General features: G+C 44.4%; 1 protein-coding gene across 1 annotated transcript in view; it reads right to left on the reverse strand.

The window, feature by feature from the left end:
• Nucleotides 1–22,712, reverse strand: part of LOC145355048 (arf-GAP with dual PH domain-containing protein 1-like) — a 126,534-nt gene that overhangs the window by 68,130 nt on the left and 35,692 nt on the right. The window contains exons 2-3 of the mRNA XM_080206843.1: nt 7,346–7,476; nt 4,599–4,690 (exon numbers count right to left, since the gene is read on the reverse strand). Coding sequence (XP_080062969.1) covers nt 4,599–4,690; nt 7,346–7,476 — 223 coding nt within the window. The remainder of the gene's footprint in view (nt 1–4,598; nt 4,691–7,345; nt 7,477–22,712) is intronic.

Genomic DNA, 22,712 nt, shown 5'->3' on the forward strand with positions numbered 1-22,712 from the left:
GACGTTTTTTTTTTGAAAATGGCTGTTTCGGGCTTGAACTTCCTTTCAGATGAAAGAGCTATGTCTGGTCCACAGTGAAGTCGCACTGAGTGGCTTGGGGAGAGGCAGTTGTTGACTTGCTTGTGTCTGTTGAGGCGGCATTGACATACCATCCTCACTGCCTCTATTACACTGACTAAAGTTCAGTAGAAATCTTTCTATGCTGTGGGGTGGCACAGTGGTTAGCACTGCTGCCCCACAACACCAGGGACCTGGGTTCAATTCCTGGCTTAGGTTACTGTTTGTGCGGAGTCTGCATGTTCTCCCTGTACCTGTGTGGGTTTCCTCCGACAGTCCAAAGATGTGCCGGTTAGGAGAACTGGCCGTGCTAAATTCTTCCTCAGTGTACCCAAACAGGGGGCGGAGTGTGGCGAGTAGGGGATTTTCACAGTTAGGTCATTGCAGTGTTAACGTAAGCCTATTTGTGACTCTGAAATACACTTTAAACCTTTACATTCTCAGCGTCAAGTAGTCAAGGAAGCAGTTTTGTAGAAATGTAACCAACATTCCTTTTCTCATATCACACATTGGAATTTCTAGGTTTAAAGGAAGTGATAAAGAGGGCTTGAATATTGTCAGTGATCGCAAGTATCCATCCAAAATTATTTTTTAAACAACCACTTGCTGGAATGGGAATTCAGGAATCTACAAGGTGACAAGAGCCCATTTCTGTTGGGAACATAGTTTTTGCTAAATGATAACAGACCAAGGTCCATCAAGTTCACTCCTACCACCATGGTGAATCATAGGTTGCAATGATTTCAGATCTCAAGAATTTTAGTCTCATCACCGCAAGCTATCTCTAGCCACGCATGTGCAACAGAGGCAGGCGAACCCCCCACGGTAGGGAGCCTTGGGAACCATATGCCCACAAATGCATCTTCCTTTTGGGCTTGCTAAACACACCATGTCCCAAATTAATCCTATTCTTCTGCAGTGAGATTGAGATTTTTGGTGAGGGATGCTTCAACTGGTCAGTCTCAAAATTTAGAATTACATTTTGTTATTCCATCTAACATAAACTGCAAGTCTGCTGCTTGTGACTCAACGCAAACAAACTCCCATTCTCCAATACCTCTGTGCTGGCTGACCTACCTGACTCGTACCCATTGATTCACTTGACCCATGCCCACTGACCTACCTGACCCACTTTGGCTCCCAGTCAAGTAATGTCTTGATATTAATGTTCTCATCCTCCAATTTCAAAACTCTCCATGGTCTCATTATTTCCATTATTCTCACCACCGCCCCTCTCCCACTTTAACACCCGCCTTCTTAAAACCTGCCTCTCTGATCAATCTTTTGGTCAACTTCCTTAATATCGCCAAATGTGACTCATAGAACATAAACAGTACAGGCCCTTCAGCTCTCAATGTTATGTTGAGCTATGTCCAAATCCAACATCAAGCTATCCCACTCCCTATCATTCTGGCGTGCTCCATGCACCTATCCAATAACCGCCATAAAGTTCCTAAAGTGTCCAACTCCACTATCACAGCAGGCAGTGCATCCCACACCCCAACCTCTCTCTGAGCGAAGAATCTACCTCGGACATCCCTCCTACATCTCCCACCATGAACCTTATAGTTATGGATTCGTCATCCAGCGGGAATTTCTCTGGATATCTTATTACGTTAAAAGGTGCTATATAAATACAAGTTGTCTCATATATTTTACAGATGCACCATAGAAAGCATCCTTTCTGGATTACAGCTTGGTATGGCTCCTACTCTGACCAAGACTGAAAGAAACTACAAAAGGTTGTGAACGTAGCCCAATCCATCATGCAAACCAGTTTCCCATCCATTGACTATACTTACCGCTGCTTCGGAAAAGCAGCCAGCATAATCAAGGACCCTCGCACCCCAGACATTCTCTCTTCAACTTTGTCCATCGGGAAAAAGATACTAAAGTCTGAGATCACATACCAACCGACTCAAGAACTTCTTCCATGTTACCATCAGACTTTTGAATGGACCTACCATTTTTCAATACCCTAGCTATGACTGTAACACCATATTCTGCACCTTTTCCTTTCTTTCTCTCCCAAGTACTCTATGAATGATATGCTTTGTCTGTACAGCGTGCAAGAAAAAATATTTTTCACTGTATCCCAATACATGTGACAATAAAACAAAATCAAATCAAACCTCAACAACTTGCTCTGCCAAACGTTTCATCCCCCCGTCACTACTTACCCTCTCCTCATCCCTAGAAAGCTGCTCCATTTGCCCATCACTTCTTGTGAAAGGCAAGAACAATCTAAGCTCAAGGCTGGCTCTTTATCCAGAGAAAAAGATGAACCGAAAGACTGCAAAAGGCTACTTACTCCCTTTCAAAGTCTTGAATAACTGCACAAGTCCTCTTGCACTGCAGAGAACAGTTGTCACTGAATATCCCACATTGATCTCACAACACAGATGTTGAAAGGCTTGGGGCTCTGGAGACCATGAGAGGTTTATTAAAACTGGGCTTTTTCTTGCAAGCTCCATTGACTTGATGCACTCTGGGTTTAAAAGGCTGATGTAACAAATAGTCTGCCGGTGTCATGCGGTCAAAAACCCAGAAGGTCAAGGTAACGGAGAGTTGGCCTGCATCACTTAACCACATGGAAACAATTACCAAAAAAAAAATCAAACCTCAGACCAGCGCGAGACAAAAAATAGCATTGTGTGCAGTAGCCTTACCACCCAAGTTGTGGTCTAGTTTCTAGTGAATGCACTGCAGAATCAAGCTCAAGAATTTGCAAGTTGATGATTCTGGCATTGCCGAACCTGGCACTGCATCTCACTCAATACGTCCAAAACATTACTGAGCCTCGCGTCAATAATACAAAGCCATGACTGCTCCCTCAGACTGAACAATGGATAATAAACAACTCTCCACCACTTCCTCTTTCAACACCCGTGTCACATAAACAGAGCCTCATGTTCGTGTTTCTATGCTGAAACCCAGTGCCACACTAATCAGAGGCAGATGGTGCTCTGTAAAGCACCCACATTAGGCCCCTTGCAATCTACCAGTCATCACCCTGAACAATTCTGGCCAGGAAATACTTTTAAATACAGGACAAAGCACTTCATATGGATGATTCCACCTTCCAAAATAATTCAACAAACATGCCACAATTTTAATACATTTCAGCCTTTGCACACTCCAGATGTGCACCATGCTGATACTAGCAAAAACTTCAGAGCCACTAAAGAACTTGAGTTTATACAGCACCTTCCACAACCTATACGGATGCCCCGTATCGCTTCACAGTTACCGGATGCTTTTTAAGCGCGAGTTGCTGTTATAATGTTGGAAACGTGGCCGCCTGCATGGCAGTTTCCCACAAACAGAAATCAGGGTCAGAATTCTCCGGCTGTTCACGCCCCGCCGCTTCTACAAGTGAGGATGAAGAATTTGGCGCTCAGCCAAATCTCCATCCATTCAGTGGGACCCAGAAAATCCCATTGGTGTGAACGGTCAGAGAGTTCCAGCCCAGATAAATGACCAAGAAATCTGTTTTATTAAAAGATGGTGGTTGTGGGATAATGGATGGTTGATGGACGCAAAACTGGCTTGGGCATAGACAACAGACAGTTACAGTGAAGGGTACTTTTCTACCTGGAAGTCTGTGACGAGCAGTGTTCCACAAGGATCAGTACTGGGGCCTCTGTTGTTTGTAATATATAAATGATTTGGAGAAAAATGTAAGTGGTCCGATTAGTAAATTTGCAGATGATACAAAAGTTGGGCGAGTAACGGATAGTGAGGAGGATTATCAGAGGATACAGCAGGATATAAACTGGCTGGAGACCTGGGGGCTGAAAGATGGCAGATGGAATTTAACCTGGGCAAACGTGAGGTGATGTGATTCGGAAGGTCTACTGCAGAAGGTAAGTAAATGGTAGAGCCCTTAGAAATATTAGCATGCAGTGGGATCTAGGCATGCAGATCCACAATTCCCTGGAGGTGGCAACTCAGGTGGACAAGGTGGTCCAGAAGGCTTTTGGCATGATGGCCTTCATCAGTTGAGGTGCTGAGTACAGGAATTGGAAAATCATGTTGCAGCTGTATAAGACTTTGATTCGGCTGCATTTGGAGTATTGTGTACAATTCTGGTCGCCACACTACTGGAAGGATGTTGATGCATTGGAAATAGATTTACCAAGATGTTGCCAAGTTTGAAGGATATGGACTATGAAGAAAAGTTGAACAAACTTGGATTGCTTTCATTGGAGGATGAGGGGGGACCTGCGGGAGAATTTATCATGGCCAATGCACCTAACCAGCACATCTTTTGAAGTGTGAGAGGAAATTGGAGTACCCAGAGGAACCCACGCAGACTTGGGGAGAATGTACAAACCGTGACACAAGCTGGGAATTGAATCCAGGCCCCTGGCACTGTGAGGCAGCAGTGCTAACTGCTGCGCCACCATGCTGCCCCCTTCTAAGTCAAGAGAGAGATAATTAATCAATCAATCAAGACCTGAGGGAATAGCCCCTTTTCTTGATGTGATGCAACCAGACCAGTTAAGGGAAACATTTTATTTATTAACTGCATTACTTACTGACAATCTAGAAACGTTGGTCTGTAATAAAATGCCGGCAATTTCGACTCGTATTTTGCTTTGGTTGTGCTGTTCCCATTGGAGGCCATAAACTACGAGAGAAAACAGCAGAGTTTTTAATCAACTGATCTCCTGTCACTTCGGAAGGTCATATGATATTGATTCCCACCCCCCCACCCCCTCCATTTCCATTTCCCCTTCCCCAGACCAGAATCAATTCTGCAGTCAAGTAACCTGGTAAATTCTTTTCATTCATTCACAGATTGTAGACATCACTGACCCCCATCCCCAGTTGTGCTCGAGAAGGTGCTGGTGAGCCGCCTTCGTGAACACAACAGTGTATCTTACAAGATCACCCCAGAGGTCCGCTAAGAATCAACCACATAAAGTAAAGTTTACTTATTAGTGTCACAAATAGGCTTACATTAACAAAGCAATGAAGTTACTGTGAAAATCCCCAAGTCGCCACTCTGGCGCCTGTTTGGGTACACGGAAGGAGAATTTAGCAAGGCCAATGCCCCTAACCAGCAACGTCTCGCTCAACTTCACCTTCCTACGCTATCCCGAAATCCTTTAGTCCCCTAAAACCTATCGACCCTCGTTTTGAATATACTCGCATCCACATTTGGTCAATATTAATTAACATCAACCTTTTGGCGAAGAGAAGAGGTTGAATAAACCAGGATAGTTTTCACTGGAGGCTGAGGGGAGACCTGGCAGAGGTCTGCAAAATTATCAGAGGTGAGAGGGGGAAGTTTAAGGGAGATGTACAGGGGAAGATTTTCACGCAGAGAGTGGTGGGTGCCTGCAACGCACTGCCAGAGGGGTGATGGAAGCAGGCACATTAGCAACATTTAAGAGGCATCTGGATGGGTACGTGAATAGGGAGGAAATAGAGAGATATGGACCGAGTAAGGGGAGAAGGTAATTTTTTTTTAAGTTTAGTTAGGGCATCACGATCAACACAGGCTTGGTGGGCTGAAGGGCCTGTTCCTGTGCTGCATTTTTCTTTTTTTTTTGTATTAGTACCTCATTTCCTACATATCCCCTCTGCTTTTCACACAGCCCTCGAGTATCAGAAAACATGGCTTATTTAGTTTGCCATAATTCAACTGCTAAAGACAGTGGACTGACAGATGACACTGTTACATGGAATGGATGTGGGGAATGGTGTCACAGTGGAGCAGTGAAATTAGTCTGGCATAAGTAATGTAATAAGGTTAAAACACCAGAGTTATAGCACAAAAAGAGACCCTTCAGTCCATTGTGCTGCACCAGCCATCAAACACCTAATTATTTTAATTCCATTTTACAGCACTTGGGCAATACGGTTGATGTTGTCTACATGGGCTTCCGCAAGGCCTTTGCACAAGGTTAATTCTCATGGGCTCCAGGTGAGTTAGGCAAATGGATATGAAATTGGCTTGATGACAGAAGACAGAGGGTGGTTGTAGTAGGTTGTTTTTTCAAATTGGAGGCCTGTGACTAGCGGTGTGCCCCCGGATCAGTGTTGGGTCTACTGTTACTTGTCATTTATATTAAAGAATTGGGTGAGAATATAGGAGGCATGGTTAGTAAGTTTGCAGATGACACCAAGATTGGTGGCAGAGAGGACAGTGAAGAAGGTTATCTCAGATTGCAAGGGGATCTTGATCAATTGGGCCAGTGGGCTGACAAATGGCAGATGGAGTTTAATTTAGATAAATGCAAGGTGACGCATTTTGGTAGATTGAACCAGGGCAGGACTTACGCAGTTAATGGTAGGGCATTGAGGAGAGTTACAGAACAAAGAGATCTAGGGGTACATGTTCATAGCTCCTTGAAAGTGGAGGAGGACAGAGTGATGAAGGCAGCATTTGGCATGCTTGGTTTCATTGCTCAGACATTGAATACAGGAGTTGGGACGTTTTGTTGAAGTTGTACAAGACATTGGTAAGGCCACACTTAGAAAACTGTGTACAGTTCTGATCACCCTATTATAGAAAAATGTTATTAAAATCAGAAAGAGTGCAGATAAGATTTCTTAGGATGCTACTGGGACTTGATGGTTTGAGTTATAAGGAGAGGTTGGATAGACTGGGACTCTTTCCTGGAGTGTAGCAGACTTACGAGTAAACTTAGACGTCTACAAAATACTGAGGGACATAGATTAGCTAGATAGTCAACATCTTTCCCCAAAGATAGGGGAAATCAAAAACTAGAGGGCATAGATTTAACGTGAGAGGGGAGAGATACAAAAGGGTCCAGATAGGCAACTTTTTTCACAGAATGTGGTGAGTGCGTGGAACAAGCTGCCAGAGGTATTAGTGGAGGTGGGTACAATTTTGTCTTTTAAAAAGCATTTAGACAGTTACATAGGTGGGATGGGTATCGAAGGATATGGCCAAACGCAGGCAATTAGGACTAGCTTACTGGTTAAAAGAAATGGCGGCATGGGCAAGTTAGGCCGAAGGGCCTCTTTGCAGGCTGTAAACCACTATGACTCTATGATTCTATGACTTGGTCCATAATCTTGTACGCTCTGACATTTCAAATGTTCATCTAAATATTTCTTAAACGCTGTGAGGGTTCCCGCCTCTATCACCCTTCCAGGCAGTGAGTTCCAGGTTGCATTTCAGGATTATTATCATTTGTGGGATGCTGTTAAGTCTATAATAGGTGTTTTTATTCATAACTATGTTTATTTTAAGCTGAATTCCCAATCTCAGTCAGACAGAATTTTCACCTGCACTTCAACTCAAACGTACCTTAACTTCATCGTCCTCCCAGGCGTCTAACCGAACAGATTTCACTTTACTAACTTGAGGGATATTTCGATGAATTCCTGAACAATTTAAACAGATAAAAACTCCAAGAGTGTAAGATGCCCAGTCGCAATCTGGAAAACAAGAGTAAAGTTTACGTGAATTTATCAGAGAGCCACAACACATTCCGCTTTATTTTCAAATCAAAAGCCTCCCTTTCTCCAAAAGCACTGGAAAGTGGGCAGCAGACTGACTGGCTATTACTCAGTAATTAGGAGTATAGAAGGTCATTCACACTACCACACTTATTCTGCTCTTCAATTAGATCATGGCTGATTTCTGTTCCATTTACTATCCTGCTTCATATCCTTTAATATCCTGAACTCAAGGATCCACTGGTTGCGCTTGTAAAATGGTCAATTGATCCCAGGGGAAGAGAGGTCTAAATTTTCATTACTCTTTCTGTGGAGATGCCATTCTTTGTGGGTGACCTCACTAAAAAAAACTCCAAGTGCCGATCAAGCCTGCAAATGGGAGAGTTTCAGATTTGTTTTTTCAGGAAGGCCACAAATGAAATCTTATGCTATCGGTGCAAAAAAAAGATGCACAATCTGATTCCTGCCAGCAGGGGGAGGGGACAGGGCCTAAGCTCATCTGCAAGCCAGCTGCTCACACTAGAGGGCGCTATTGCGCATGTGCAGATCTCTTGGTTCTAGAGATCTGTCAGTCAAGTTCCCCAAACCCCCCACATCCTCCCCAGATATCTCACCAATACTCCCTTTCCCCAGTCTTGCTGCATGGCCTGCTCTACCGCCCCTCCCCCCCGCCCCCCCAAAGCCTGGTCAATTGCCACCCTGGACAATCACTAATTACAAAGTGTGCAGGTCCTAGCCCCTGCCAATCCCTGGTTGCAGAATGCACAGCTTCCCCACTTGCCTGCCTCCCCTTACGCTCCACCTCCATCATGGCCTGATCCCGGGCTGGCACTGACACTAGGCACTGCCTTTCCTAGTCCCCACCACCCAGAGGGCAGGGGCCTCCAGTCCCACTGGCAAAGCCTTCACATCAAGTCCCCATTGATGGGGACCATATGTGATCCTTGCCGGTGAGGACTTTCACTGTGAGGCCACAAGGCCAGTGATCCCAGATGATTCCATTCCAGGCTCACTGATTATATTAAAATGTCAATTTAAATATGCAAATCAGCATCGCACCAAGACTGATCATGCTGGAAATTCAGGGCTGATAAGATCGTGAGAGGTGAGAAACTGGGCACGAACCTGATTATTTGCCTGCAGTGATCTTACTGGCTTGTCACGTCCATCCACCAGCCTGACAAGCCGGTTAGATCACTCCCTTCATGTCTGAACCTGGTTAATGAGTGTCAGGAGGTTATGTCAGCACAAGGACACCACAGTTCCCTTTGACCCTACACTTGCCCACGATGGCTGCATGTGTACGTCTATTCTTACACAGGGTTACTGATGCCAGTCGTAAGTTGTCCATTCAACCAAGCCGGTCTCCCGTGCTTTGTGACCTCCATTAATAGCTTGGTCATGTAATCTGGTGAACTGCTGAAGGAGTGCAGCATTGTCACGGGTGCCATTCCCTCATCAGTTCAGTGATCCGATTGCTGTGTGGTACAGCACATACACAAATCAGACTGCAGCAAACAGACCATGAAACGAACCTACAGAACCACAATTTACCCGTTCAAAGATTAACCTTAATTTCCTCTTTACAGAGCTTACCAGCCATAGTCGTACCCCTATATCCTCTGCTTGATGGAACAGATCTAAGCTCCGAGGTCCTGCCACATCCAGTTGTGAATAGTGGTGTACAATTAAACAACTCAATGCAGAGGGAAGTTCCACAAATATCCCCAGTCTCAATGATGGAAGAGCCATCAGTGCAAAAGACTGGGCTGAAGCATCCTCAGCCAGAAATGCCAAGTGGATAATCCAATGCAACCTTCCGCCCCCACCCCAAAGTTGGCAACAACACAGATGTCAATCTTCATTCAATTTGATTCACTCCACCCGATATGACAAAACTACTTAAGGACTGGAGGCCAAAAAGTCCTGGAAACACACTGGCCGTGGGACTTAAGTGCTCCACAACTTTCTGCACCCTAGCCAAGCTGTTCCAGATGCACGGGAACACAAGGCCCCCGGCAAGCCACACACACACACACCTTGACTCGGAACCACATCACCAGTCCTGTAATGACCCTGGACCAAAATCCTGGAGCTCCCTTCCTAAAAGCACTGCGGGTGTGCCTGCACCAGATGGATTAAAGCAGCTCTAGAAAGATGCTCACCACCACCTTCTCAAGGACAATCAATATGGATAATAATTTTACCGCCTCGCTCGGGCAAAATGGTAGAGTTGCAGCCTAAACGTTGGCCCTCCCAGTGACATCCAAATCCCATGATAGAAAGAGAAAAGGTGCTGTCTCTCACACGTGGTGATTTGGGGTAGTCCATTTAGGATAGAGATGAGGAGAAACTTCTTCACACAGAAGGTGGCTGTGGAATTCTGTGTTATGGAAAGCTCTGGGGGCCAAGTCGCCAACAATACTTAAGGAGGAAATAAATAGATTTCTCAACTCAAAAGGCATCATGGGATATGGAGAGAGTGCGGGTGAATGGTGTTGAAATAGAGGATCAGCCATGATCATACTGAATGGTGGAGCAGGCTTGAAGGGCCAAATGGCCTACTCCTGCTCCTATTTCTCTAAAACCAGACGGATGAAAACATCCCATAGCATCATTTAAAAAAGAGCAAGGGAGTTCTCCCACTTATCCTGGCCATTCGACATTTAAAAGAACAAATTAGCTGATCATTATCATGGTGCTGTTTGTGGGAGGTTTGTTTCGCCTCAGTGAGCTGCCATCTTTCTTCCACTGCAACCATGGCTATACTTCGAAGGTACCTCACTGAATGCACTTTGGGATGTCCTTAGGCCACGAAAGGTGCCGTATGAAATGCAAGTCTTCTTAAATAATGATCTGGGCGAGGTGCTGGAAGGAAATTGTGCGTCTAAATGAGTGACTGAGTGAGCAGACATGCATACATAATCTGTGCTTAGCAGTTGATCAATGCCTTAAGCTAAAGAGAGAAATCAATTGTTGAGGGTCTGGGGTGAGGAGGAGAGAGAAGGATTGAAGATATTCAGTCGTGTAGGAGAGTAAGCAAGTGAGCAGTCACGTTCGATCTGTGCAAATTCGCAAGTATTCGCAAAAGTACCACTTTTCTCTGCAGTTCCCCCTCTTGCACTCGATTCATCCTTTACTTTTAGCTGTTCAACAACCAGTTATTTTGTCACTCTGAAGGAGATCCTTCTTGCCGACTGTAAATGGCCTTTTCCCCAGCTGCTGATACTTCCCATTACTTCCTTGCCTGGTAATACAGTTTGCCGCTTCTTAAGCTGCTGCCCTCTGAGTAATCTGAGTTACAGTCCCAGTCTAATTTACTCTGCCAGCGTGTTACACATCACACTCCATTGGTGGCTAATTCAGTGTGGTCGCAAGTGAGGAGTTTGTGAGGTCGAAGAAATGTGGCGCCATTTTTATTACAATTTATGGACTAGATTAATAATTCATTGGATAAATTACAAGGTATGTTAATAAATGATGTAATAAATCCTTAGGTGGTTTAATGAACTGAATGAATCTTGGGGAAACTGTAATCAGCATAAATGGTAGATAATTTGTATGATAAATTCTAGGGTGTTCACCAACCTGAATAAATGATAGCATAGATTAATGATTAGTAAATTATGGAGTAGATTTTCTTACTGTGTTGGGATATAACTAATCCCTTTCAGGTCAGTGGGACAGACTCAGTTATGAGTGTGTGATCCCCTTCACCCCTTTGCCTCCGTACATTGGGCCTTTGCAAATGGCTTTACACTAGGTGTAGTTAATGGGATTGTTGTAGGCTAAGGGGAGGTTGTGGCGTAGTGGAATTGTCACCAGACTAATAATCCAGACAGCTGGGGTAACGCTCCAGGGACCCGGGTTCAAATCCCACCGTGACAGATGGTGAAATTTGAACTCCCAATAAAAATCTGAAATTAAAAACCATCAAACTAATTGTCGTAAAAAACCCATCTGGTCCACTCAGGAAATCTGTCATACTTATATATGCGACTCACATTCACAGCAATGCCCTCAGGGATGGGCAATAAATGTTGGCCCAGCCAGTGACGCCCACATGAACCAATTAAAAAACCCAGAAATGTCAGCCTACACTCTGTTGTAAAGAGGCCGACATGAACTTTGCTCAATGGTACACAATGTAAACGGATTCACAGCATTAATCCTTTGTAAGCAGAGCTTGCCAACACAACCAGAGCTAATATGCTAATCCATGGGAATTTCATAGGACCAAAATTTCTTTTATATTAAAATTCTTGTTTCAGTCCCTGTTTCAAACTCTTCTTCTTAATTACTGACTCCACCCCTCTCTGTGGGAACAGCCTGAGATTAAGCCAACCCGTTCGTACCTCTGGTGTCACGTTTCAGCAGAGGTGAGTTCCTGGCCTTATAGAAACTAGAAGCAGGAGTAGGCCATTTGGCCCTTCAGGCCTGCTCCGCCATTCATTTTAATCATGGCTAATCATCGAATTCAACATCCTGATCCCCCCCAAACCCCTTGATTCCCAACAGCTTTATCTAATTTCTTTTTGAAATCAATTACGTTTTGGCCTCAACTACATTCAGCAGTACTGAATTCCACACGTTCACCACCCTTTAGGTGAAGAAATTTCTCCTCACCTCAGTTCTAAAGGTTTACTCCTTATCCTCAAACTATGACCCCTACTTCTGGACTCCCTCCACCACTGGGGACATTCTTTCTGAACCTACCCTGTCTAACCTTGTTAGAATTTTCTGTGAGATCCCCTCTCACTCTTCTAAACTCTAGTGAATATAATCCTAACTGATTTAAGTCTCTCCTCACATGACAGACCTGCCATACCCGGATTAGCCTGGTAAACCTTCACTTTACTCCCTCTATAGCAAGGACATCCTTCCTCAGATAAGGACACCAAAACTGCAGACAATTTTCCAGATGTGGCCTCACCAATACCCATTACAAGTGCAACAAAACATCCCTATCCCTATTCTCAGATCTTCTTGCTATGAAGGCCAACATACCATTTGTCTTCTTTACTGCCTGCTGTATCTGTGCACTTAATTTCAGCAATCAATGCACAAAGACTCCAAGGTCTCGTTGAGTATTCACCTCCCTCAATTTACACCTACTCAAGTAATAATCTGTCTTCCCATTATTGCTACCAAAGTGGATAATCTCACATTTATCCACATTATACTGCATCTCCCATGTAGATGCCCACACACTCAGCCTGTCCACATCACATTGAAGCATCTCTGCAACCTCCTCACAGCTCACCCTTCCACCCAACTTTGTACTAGAGCACCTGTATTCATCTCTAAAGCAGCTGAAACCCTCGTTCATGCCTTTGTTACCTCTAGACTTGACTATTCCAACTCCCATCTGGCTGATCCAAAACCTTTTACCCTGTGTAAATTCACTACCACCGAATATAGTTGAGGCCAAAACGTAGTCTGATTTCAAAAATAAATTAGATACAGTTCTTGGGGGTCAAGGGACATAAGGGGAAAGGCAGGGGGGAATCAGGATGTTGAATTCGATGATCAGCCATGATCAAAATGAATGGTGGAGCAGGCATGAAGGGCCAATTGGTCTACTCAAGCTTCTAGTTTCTATAAGGCCAGAAGCTCACAGTAAGTCCAGTTCATCACTGTGCTCGGCTCCTGGTCAAACAACATTTTGACTTTGGAATTCTCAGCCTGATTTTCCAATCCCTCCAATGAAGCTGCCCTCTCCCCACCTCCCCACAACCCTTTGAGATCTTTGAGCTCCTCTAATTCTGGCCTCTTGAGCATCCCTGATCTTAGTCACTCCATCAGGGATGGTTGTACCACGAGTAGCCAAGTCCCCAAGTTCTGGAATTCCTTATCTCAGTTGCAGTTTCCTCCTTTCAGATGTGCCTCAAAATGGCACGGTGGCACAGCGGTTAGCACTGCTGCCTCACGGCACTGCAGGTTCGATTCCCGGCTTGGGGTTGCTGCCTGTGCAGAGTTTGCATGTTCTCCCCGTGTTTGCACGAGTTTCTTCCATAGTCTGAAAGACGTGCTGCTTGGGTGCTTTGGCCATGCTAGATTCTCCTTCAGTGTACCCGAACGGGTGCCGCAGTGCAGAGACTAGGGGATTTTCACTAACTTCATTGCAGTGTTAATGTAAGCCTACTTGTGACACTAATAAATAAACTTAAAACCTCCCTTTGTGACCAAGCTTTTCCTCTCACTTATTATCTTCCCAAGTGTCATGGTGTCAATTTTGTTTTATGATGTTTCTATGCAGTGTCTTATTACATTAAAAGCACTGCATAAACTCAAGCTGTTTATCTGTTGGCTGGAAGGGTTTTACAGGAGATTGGATTGGACTGTGTTAAGGTTCTTTGTTGTAGTTGCCAACAAGCACAAGAGACAACTCAAACCTTGTCACTGAATTGCTGGTCTGGCTCTGAAAGACCAGGTTATGACGGTTGATGAATGATCAGGAGGTAATCATATTTAGTGCAGGATGGGGTGCTTTTCATCAAATAGATTTGTGAAATCTGAAAAAAAAGAGCCTTAAAATGACAAGGCAAGATATAAACATAAGACACCTAATATACTCGTCTGAAATTTCTCTCTCTGCCGTATCATCAGATGCATTGACCATAGAATCATAGTGCAGAAGGTGGCCATTCAGCCCATCAAGTCTGCACCAACTCTCTGACAGAGGACCATACCCTCTCCCCGTAACCATGGCTAATCCCATCTAACCGGCACATCTTTGGACACCAAGGATAATTTAGCATGGCCAATCCACCCAACCTGGGCGGCACAGTAGCCCAGTGGTTAGCACTGCTGCCTCACAGCACCAGGGACCCAGGTTCAATCCCCAGCTTGGGTCACTGTCTTTGCGGAGTCTGCACGTTCTCTCCGTCAGCGTGGGTTTCCTCTGGGTGCTCTAGTTTCCTCCCACAGTCCAAAGATGTATGGGTTTAGCCATGCTAAATTGACCCTAGTGTCAGGCAGGCTAGCAGGGTAAATACATGGGGTTGTGGGGATGGGGCCTGGATGGGATTGTAATCAGAGCAGACTCGATGGGCTGAATGGCCTCCTCCTGCACTGTAGGATTTTATGATTCCATCTTTGGAGTTTGGGAGGAAACTGGAGCACCTGGAGGAAGCGCACTCAGACACGAAGTACCCAGGGCCCTGGCGCTGTGAGGCAGCAGTACTAACCACTGTGCCACCAGTATAACAAATGGATCGATATCAACATTAAAATAGCAGAGGGAAATCTCTGGTAAATGTGTTTGCACACTGGTGGCATAATATCAAGCCCCATAAAGCTAACATTTAGCAGCAATCAAATGCTTAAATGGATCTGAATAATGCTGATTCCAGCACAGTACAGTCACACTGTTTAATTTGCATACTCCTTCTCATGCACTTGCATGGAATTTGGATATAGTCAGAGAGCCCCTTTGTTAATGAAAATCCATCATTTTCTATGTAAATATCTCTGACGTTAGTCAATAAATTAAAACATCTGGAAAAGTATAATGCAGTTATGAATTAATGTGGTTGAACATCTGCCAAAAATATAGAATGAGATCATGTCCTCCAAATAGACTGTTATAAATCACCAAGACACAAAATAGACAGATTGAAAATTCACAATTATACCTCCATCAATATCACATTCAACACGTTTCTGATTTTGTATTAATTTGGGGCATTGTGGAAGGAACCTTTGGTTACATATTAATGGGACTGCCAGTGAACTGATAAAGAAAATATTCACTTCAACAGTATTTCACCACAATCTCTGATAAGGGTTTTGCAGCGTGCCCAATGGATAGCGATATTGAAGAACTTTGTATTTTAACCATTTGTTCATCGCTTCCGCTGATGTCAGCTAAAGCTCAATGAGTAGCACTCTTGCCTCTGAATAAGAAAGTTATGGGTTCAAGCCCACTGCATAGAACCAGGCTGACCCAGCACACTACCGCAATGATGTCAGAGGTGTGGGCTTCATGATGCCATGTACGCTCTGAACAGAGTGTAAAAGATTCAATGGTGCTACTTTAACGAGGAGGGGAGCTAGGCCAGTGACCTGACCAATATTCATCCTTCAGCCAAACAATTGCTAAAACAGATTATCTGGCTGTTGGCATACTGTAGTTTGTGGGCGTTTGCACAGTGGTTAGCAGTGATGCTTTGCAGTGCCAGGGACCTGAGTTCGAGTCCCAGCTTGGCTCACTGTCTGTATGGAGTTTGCACATTCTGCCCATGTCTGCATGAGTTTCCTCCGGGTGCTCAGGTTTCCTCCCACACTCCGAAAGACATGCTGGTTAGATGCGCAGGCTGTGCTAAATTCTCCCTCAGTGAATCCGAACAGGCACCAGAGTGTGGCAACTCGAGTATTTTCATAGTAATTTCGCTGCAGTGTTAATGTAAGCCTACTTGTGACAGTAATAAATAAATATTGCTTTAAATTAAAGTCAGGGAAACAGTGGAGAAATAACAAATAACACTCAGGGGAAAGAAACTTCAGAAATTCAAAAACAGCATAGGCTTAAAAGAAGAAGGGTATTATAATTCAAAAATAAATTTTAGGAAAATAATTCAAAAATAGATTTTGGGAAAGCCTGTGTAGGGGCATGTGACTAGCTGACTCAAATACAAAAACAATCAATGTCTACTCTATGCATCAGTTATTCAATGGCTGCACGTTATATGTTTGGGTTTGTCAGGGATTCAGTTGGATTGAGTTCCCTTCACTGCTATGAGTTCTTTAACACTGATCAAAGGTTTATGAGCAAATTAAATTGCACTTAGCACCGTGACACAATGGATTGAAAGGCTTTATCTTAATAGGAAAACACACTTGAGGGCAACAGTGCAGCTCGTTAATGCATAGCGCTCTTAAACCAATGGTTTTTGAGGGAATGCCAAGCATTGCTGGTGCCTGTAATTACATTCTCTCCTGGAGAAGGCAGGCATGCACATTTTTAAAGCATCAAATGTGTGTCAGAAGCACTGTGCATGACACGGGAAGAGCCTCATCAAGCAATCTCAGCTATGTTAATTAATCCAGTCTTAATGAGGTGCGCGTTGGATGTTCTAACAGGCATTTTTTGACGCTGGAAAACTGCACTGAAGCAAAGCAAAAAAAATAATAAATTCCAGTGTGCCATCGCTTCAGGCAAGGCCAGCATTTATTGCCCATCACTAGAGGATCTGTGAAGATGGTGAGGTGCCTTCTTTGATCATTGGCAGTGGAGAAGATCTTGCCATGTCTTTACATACCACCTGATACAACCCATTGGCTTGCTGGGCAGAGGACAATTAAGAGACACTTATGTTGATATGGAATTGGAGCCATGACTGGTGAAAGATGCCAGGTTTCCTACTCATCATCAAAACAAGACGTTAGCAATCCGGCAGGTATTTCACCCCAGTCCATTATCTTCATGGGCGCTTTCACCGAGTTGGAGGGGAATTTGGCCGCACAGTCATAAGTGTATAAGGAGTATAGTCGGGGGCTGAGAATACAGCCTTGAGGGGCACTGGCATTGAGGACATAGCTGTCTCTATATAAAGGGATTCAAAGGACAGCAAAAGCAGCCCTGCACACAAGACACAAAATAACTCATTGACTATGATATGTACTCTACCATGTCATTGGTACAGTAAACAACACCTGTGTTGGGCAGAGGTTGGCACCTCCTCCTGCAGCCAAAACTCAAAGACTGGTGTGGGGGTGACTGATGCATTTACATCTCCATTTGTTTGTCTCCAAGCCTTTGGTGATATGGGATTGAGAGTGTAGAGTTGTATCAATGAGGATCTGTGAAGATGGTGAGCTACTTTCTTCGATCATAGGCAGTGAAGGTTTTGCTATATCTTTACATGCTGCTTGAAGGGGCAGCATGGCGGCACAGTGGTTAGCATTGCTGCCTCACAGCACCAGGGACCTGGGTTCGATTCCCAGGTTCTGCGTCGAGTTTGCACGTTCTCTCCGTGTTGGCGTGGGTTTCCGCCCACAGTCCAAAGGTGTGTGGGTTAGGTTGATTGGCCAGGAAACATTGCCGCTTACTGTCGAAGGATTAACGGGGTAAATACGTGGGGTTCCACTAATAGTGCCTGGGTTGTCAGTTCAGGCTGAATGGGCCAAATGGCCTGCACTGTAAGGATTCTATGGTAATGAAATAGTGCCCTGATCTTTAGAGATGTGTGTATATGTGTGTGCGTGTTAGTGTATGGTATCTATGGTGCATAGCCTACACCAACACACCCATGCATAGCTGTAAATTAATGCAAGTGCCAGTTTGATTTCAGCTTTCTGCCATATTGAGACTTGATCAGCTGGAAAAGTTCCCAGTGCTCTGGATTCTGATTGCCTCACCGGCTACACTTCAGAGACATTCGCTGGATGCTTTGGCTAGTTTTGCAATCACAACATACCGTGACCATCAACAGTTGGCGCTACATCACCTCTGCATTTATATACAGTCTAGTTCTATTCAAGTGCTCTGGACAAATTTATCTTTGCTCGAATTAGAAGTGAAACTTTAGAGTTCAGCTCCTTGGCAATGCATTCCATTTTAATCCAGTATTGTGTTGAATAGCTCATTCCAAGCGCAAACCAAAAATTTCACATCAAAGCATATTGTGCCGACCCTGCTTGCACTATTTTTTCTCCCAGAAACCCAAAGCCTAAACAAGAGTCTTTAAATCAAATCAAATTAAGACTGAATCCGCCGACCTCGCCCGCGGCTGGGATTCTCCAGTGCCGCTGCAGGAAATGAAGTTTTGGCTGAGCGCCAAATTCTCTATTCTCACTGGCTGCAGGACAAATGAGGTCAGAGAATCTCGCACGAGGTCTTCGAAGTTTCAAATCTACTATTCAGCTTCCTTTCCAAAACTCAGTAATTGCAATGGAGCCAATGCGATTCAGCTGTGCTCCAGGGCAGTACTGAGGGAGTACCACACTGTCACAGGTGCCGTTTCTCAGATGGGGCTTCAAACCAAGGCCCTCTTTGCCTTTTCAGGTGGACATGAAAGATCCCATGGCACTATTTTAAAGAAGAGCAGGTGAGGACATTTTGGTGTCCTGGTTAATATTTATCCCTCAAAGCAACAGATATTATACTACAGCATTATATAATAACTACTTGACGGAATGTATTATGTACAAACATCGTGCTTCTTACATGACAATGCTTCATGTAAGTCCTTAATTAGCTGTGAAGTGCTTTGGAGTGCTGTGAAGTTGGAGGAAGGTGCCAGGGTGACACAGTGGTTAGCACTGCTGCCTCACAGCACCAGGGATCTGGGTTCAATTCCAGCCTTGGGTGGCTGTCTGTGTAGAGTCTGCACATTCTCCCAGTACCCGTGCAGGTTTCCCCCAGGTGTTCTAGTTTCCTCCCACACTCCAAAGATGTGCGGGTTAGGTGGATTAGCCATGTTAAATTGCCCCTTAGTGTCAAGGGGACTAGCTAGGGGAAATATGTGGGGTTACGGGGATAGGGCCTGGGTGCAATTTCTTTTTATTCATTCGTGGGACATGGTCGTCAGTGCCCGGCCAGCATTTGTTGCCCATCTCTAGTTGCCCTTGTTCAGAGGGCAGTTAAGAGTCAACCACATTGCTGTGGTTCTGCAGCCAGATGTAGGCCAGACCAGAAAAGGAGGGCAGATTTCCTTCCCTAAAAGGACATTAGTGAACCAGATGGGTTTTTCCAACAATCGACAATGGTTTCATGGTCATAAAGAGATTCTTAATTCCAGACTTTTTTTTAAATATTGAATTCAAATTCCACCATCTGCTATGGCAGGATTTGAACCCGGGTCCCCAGAACATTAGCTGAGTTCCTGGATTAATAGTGCAGCAATAATACCACTAGGCTATCACCTTCCCTAAATTGATGTTGGTACAGACTCGATGGGCTGAATGGCTTTCATCTGCACTGCAGGGATTCTATGAATGTCTATTCTATGAATAAATGCAAGATTTCTCTCTCTTTTTAAAATCACAAATTCCTCGAGTACATGGAGTGGAGCTGTAAAGCAGCTGCATGAAAATATTCAGGGACACACAAGGAACCATAGCCACACCCAGTGTAGTTCCTTGTAACAGGCCCTTGCTGAATCAGCACTGCTCAATCAATGCAAGTACAGCCCTAGGAGATGTTGAAACAGTAAACACAAAGCAAGCTAACTTGAGCTTCCTTTGTGAAAAGGGCGGCACTACTGACAAATGCCCAAGTTTAATCATGTGTTCCTTGCTCTCGGTTCCCGAGGTTTCACATAGAATAGAATAGCATCCCTGCAGTGCGGCAGGGTGCCATTCGGCCCATCAAGTCTGCACCGACCACTAACTCATCCAGGCCTTATTCCCGTAACCACTGCATACTTATCCTGCTAATTCGCCTGAGACTTAAGGGGGAATTGAGCATGGCCAATCCACCTAACCCGCACATCAGAAAACCAGGACACCTGGAGGAAATCCACTCAGGTACAGACAGAATGTGCAAACTCCACAGAAACAATGACCCGAGCCTAGAATTGAACTGGGTCCCAGCGCTGTGAGGCAGCAGTGCTCACCACCGTGCTGCCCTTATTTTCCATAACCTTACCCACTGTGAACCACAATGCCACCCTCCACCCCCGCACTATATATGTAGCATTGCTCAAGAGCTTGAGCACACTCCAATCAGCATTGGGCATTCCTCAAGGCTTCCTGTGATCATCTAGATATTGGTAGACAACAATAAAAGTTGAGATTTTGGCTATAAACTGCAACAAGTTTAGAGGAATGAACTGAAACTAAAAATCAGCAATACAGACAAATATGTTAGTGTGAAGAACTTCAATTGGCATTACCTCAGGACACCACTAGGGAGACAACGGCAGACAATTGTGGCCTGCTTCTAAGGCTAGGTTTGGTGGAGCTGATCCCATCATGTGACATTGAGCAATTGTCCATTTTGAAAACATAAAATGGCACCTGAATTTACCCTCTTCAGTTTAATAGTGGTTACAGTGTGGACTGTAAACTTGGGCAGAAACTCTGATCTCTGCCAATTTTAATACGTCAAGTCCCGTTCTGCTGCAATTTCTAAACGATCACAGAATCGTCAATCCAAATATGGGCTGATGCATTCAATTTAGGCGGTAATGACAATGCGATGGGAAGCAAAATGGTTAACACAGTGCCAGAAACTCGGGTTTAATTGTCTGTGTGGAGCTTGCACATGTTCCCCATCTCTGTGTGGGTTTTCTCTAGTGCTTTGGTTTCCTCCCACAGTCCAAAGATGTGCAGGTTAGGTCAAGTGGTGATATTAAATTGTCCCTCAGTGTCAGGGGGATTAGCAGGATAAATATGTGGGGTTGTGGGGATAGGGCCTGGATGGGATTGTTGTTGGTGCAGGCTCTGTGGACCGAATGGTCTTTATCTGTACTGTAGGGATTTTATGATGAGTCAGCAATACCTGCCACTACTTTATGCCTGCATTACATTGTGTAAAACATTTAAAAATGTAACTGTGCACAGGGGTGTGCAGGGGATTTTCACAATAACTTCCTTGCAGTGTGAATGTAAGCCTACTTGTGACTAATAAGTAAACTTTTACTTTATTTTTAAGTGTGAAATGCAGGGACATTTGGTCAGAAGTTCCACAGCATTACAATTAGTAGAGACATGGAGTGGGATTTTATGGCCTCGCTCATCCTGAAACCATAAGTTCCTCCCCGAGGTCAATGGACTTTTCCATGGTCCCTCTCACCCCCTCCACCTGCTCTGATTCCCGTGGCAGGTGGGGCAGTAAAATTCTCCCCATGTTCTCATCTTGGGCAGTCACCTGGTTTGTAGCATCAGCTATTTCCAACCTCAGTGATAAACTCCCAGCTGGAGGTAGTAATCCCACCAGGGACCCATGTGAAAAGATTACATGACGTTAATACAGGTATATACATGGGATGGAATCAGTCAGTAAGGCATTAATTCCAGTTCATCTCACTCCTAGTGACTGCACTGGAGAGAATAATCTGCCTTGTGGTTCCATGCGTTTAAAGCTTATTTATTAGCGTCACAAGTAGGCTTACGTTAACACTGCAATTAAGTTACTGTGAAAATCCCCTAGTTGCCACACTCCGGCACCTGTCTAGGTTCACTGAGGGAGAATTTAGTATGGCTAATGCACCAAACACAATCCCAACAAGGCTCTATTCCCATGCACTTACTCTAGCTAGCCCCCCTGACACCAAGGGCCAATCCACCTAACCCGCACATCTTTGGACTGTGGGAGGAAACCGGAGCACCCGAAAGAAACCCACACAGACATGGGGAGACAAGAAGACTCCACACAGACAGTCACCCAAGCTGGGAATTGAACTCAGGTCCCTGGCACTGAGAGGCAGCAGTGTTAACCATTGTGCTGTCCAACCTTACTTAGTCTAATCTACATCACACACCAGTGAGCCACAGAATTTTGTTTTGAACTGGCATCTGTGTAAGGAAGCAAAATAAAAAACTATTTATTTTCACTATATCCTCAATTCATCAAACGTTAAAGTAAACTGACTCCGTGACAACACTGTAACACTGAGAAAGATGATTCTTGTGTGATACTCTTAATTCATCATCGCAAATACTCCCATTATTACCAATTGCAGTGGCAGATCTGTTATCACTAAACTGTCTAGGAGAATCATTTCATTCCAAACAAAATGCAACACTGCAGGTGCTGAAAATCCAAAATCAGAACCGAGCCTTCAGCAGGTTAGACAGCACATATGATGAGAGAAGCAGAGCTGAAGTATCGGCTCAATGGCTTCTAATCAGAAAATGCATGCACATAACGCTTGCTTCAGCGAAACAAAATAAGTGCTAGGTTCATTCTTGGTTCATTCACTGGTTCATTCTTCAAGAAAATGACTTGTTCAAAGTCAAGCTGTCTGGTTTAAATTTCCAAACAATGCTCGTCAGTTAACTGAGAGTCACCATTAACTGGTGCATTCTCCAAGGCAATGTCTCTCGACCAATCAATCTCTACTCAAACAGTAGAAGTTTTTGCTTTCCAACATTGGTAATTAAAGTTTACTTATCAGTGTTTCAAGTAGGCTGACATAAACACTGCAATGGAGTTACTGCCCGAAAATCCCCTAGTCACCACATTCTGGCACCTGTTTGAGCACACCGAGGGAGAATTTAGCACAACCAGCACGTCTTTCGGACTGTGGGAGGAAATCAGAGCATCT

This window comes from Carcharhinus amblyrhynchos, chromosome 18 (genome assembly GCF_965287045.1).
Source record: "Carcharhinus amblyrhynchos chromosome 18, sCarAmb.v2.hapA, whole genome shotgun sequence".
NCBI lineage: Eukaryota > Metazoa > Chordata > Chondrichthyes > Carcharhiniformes > Carcharhinidae > Carcharhinus > Carcharhinus amblyrhynchos.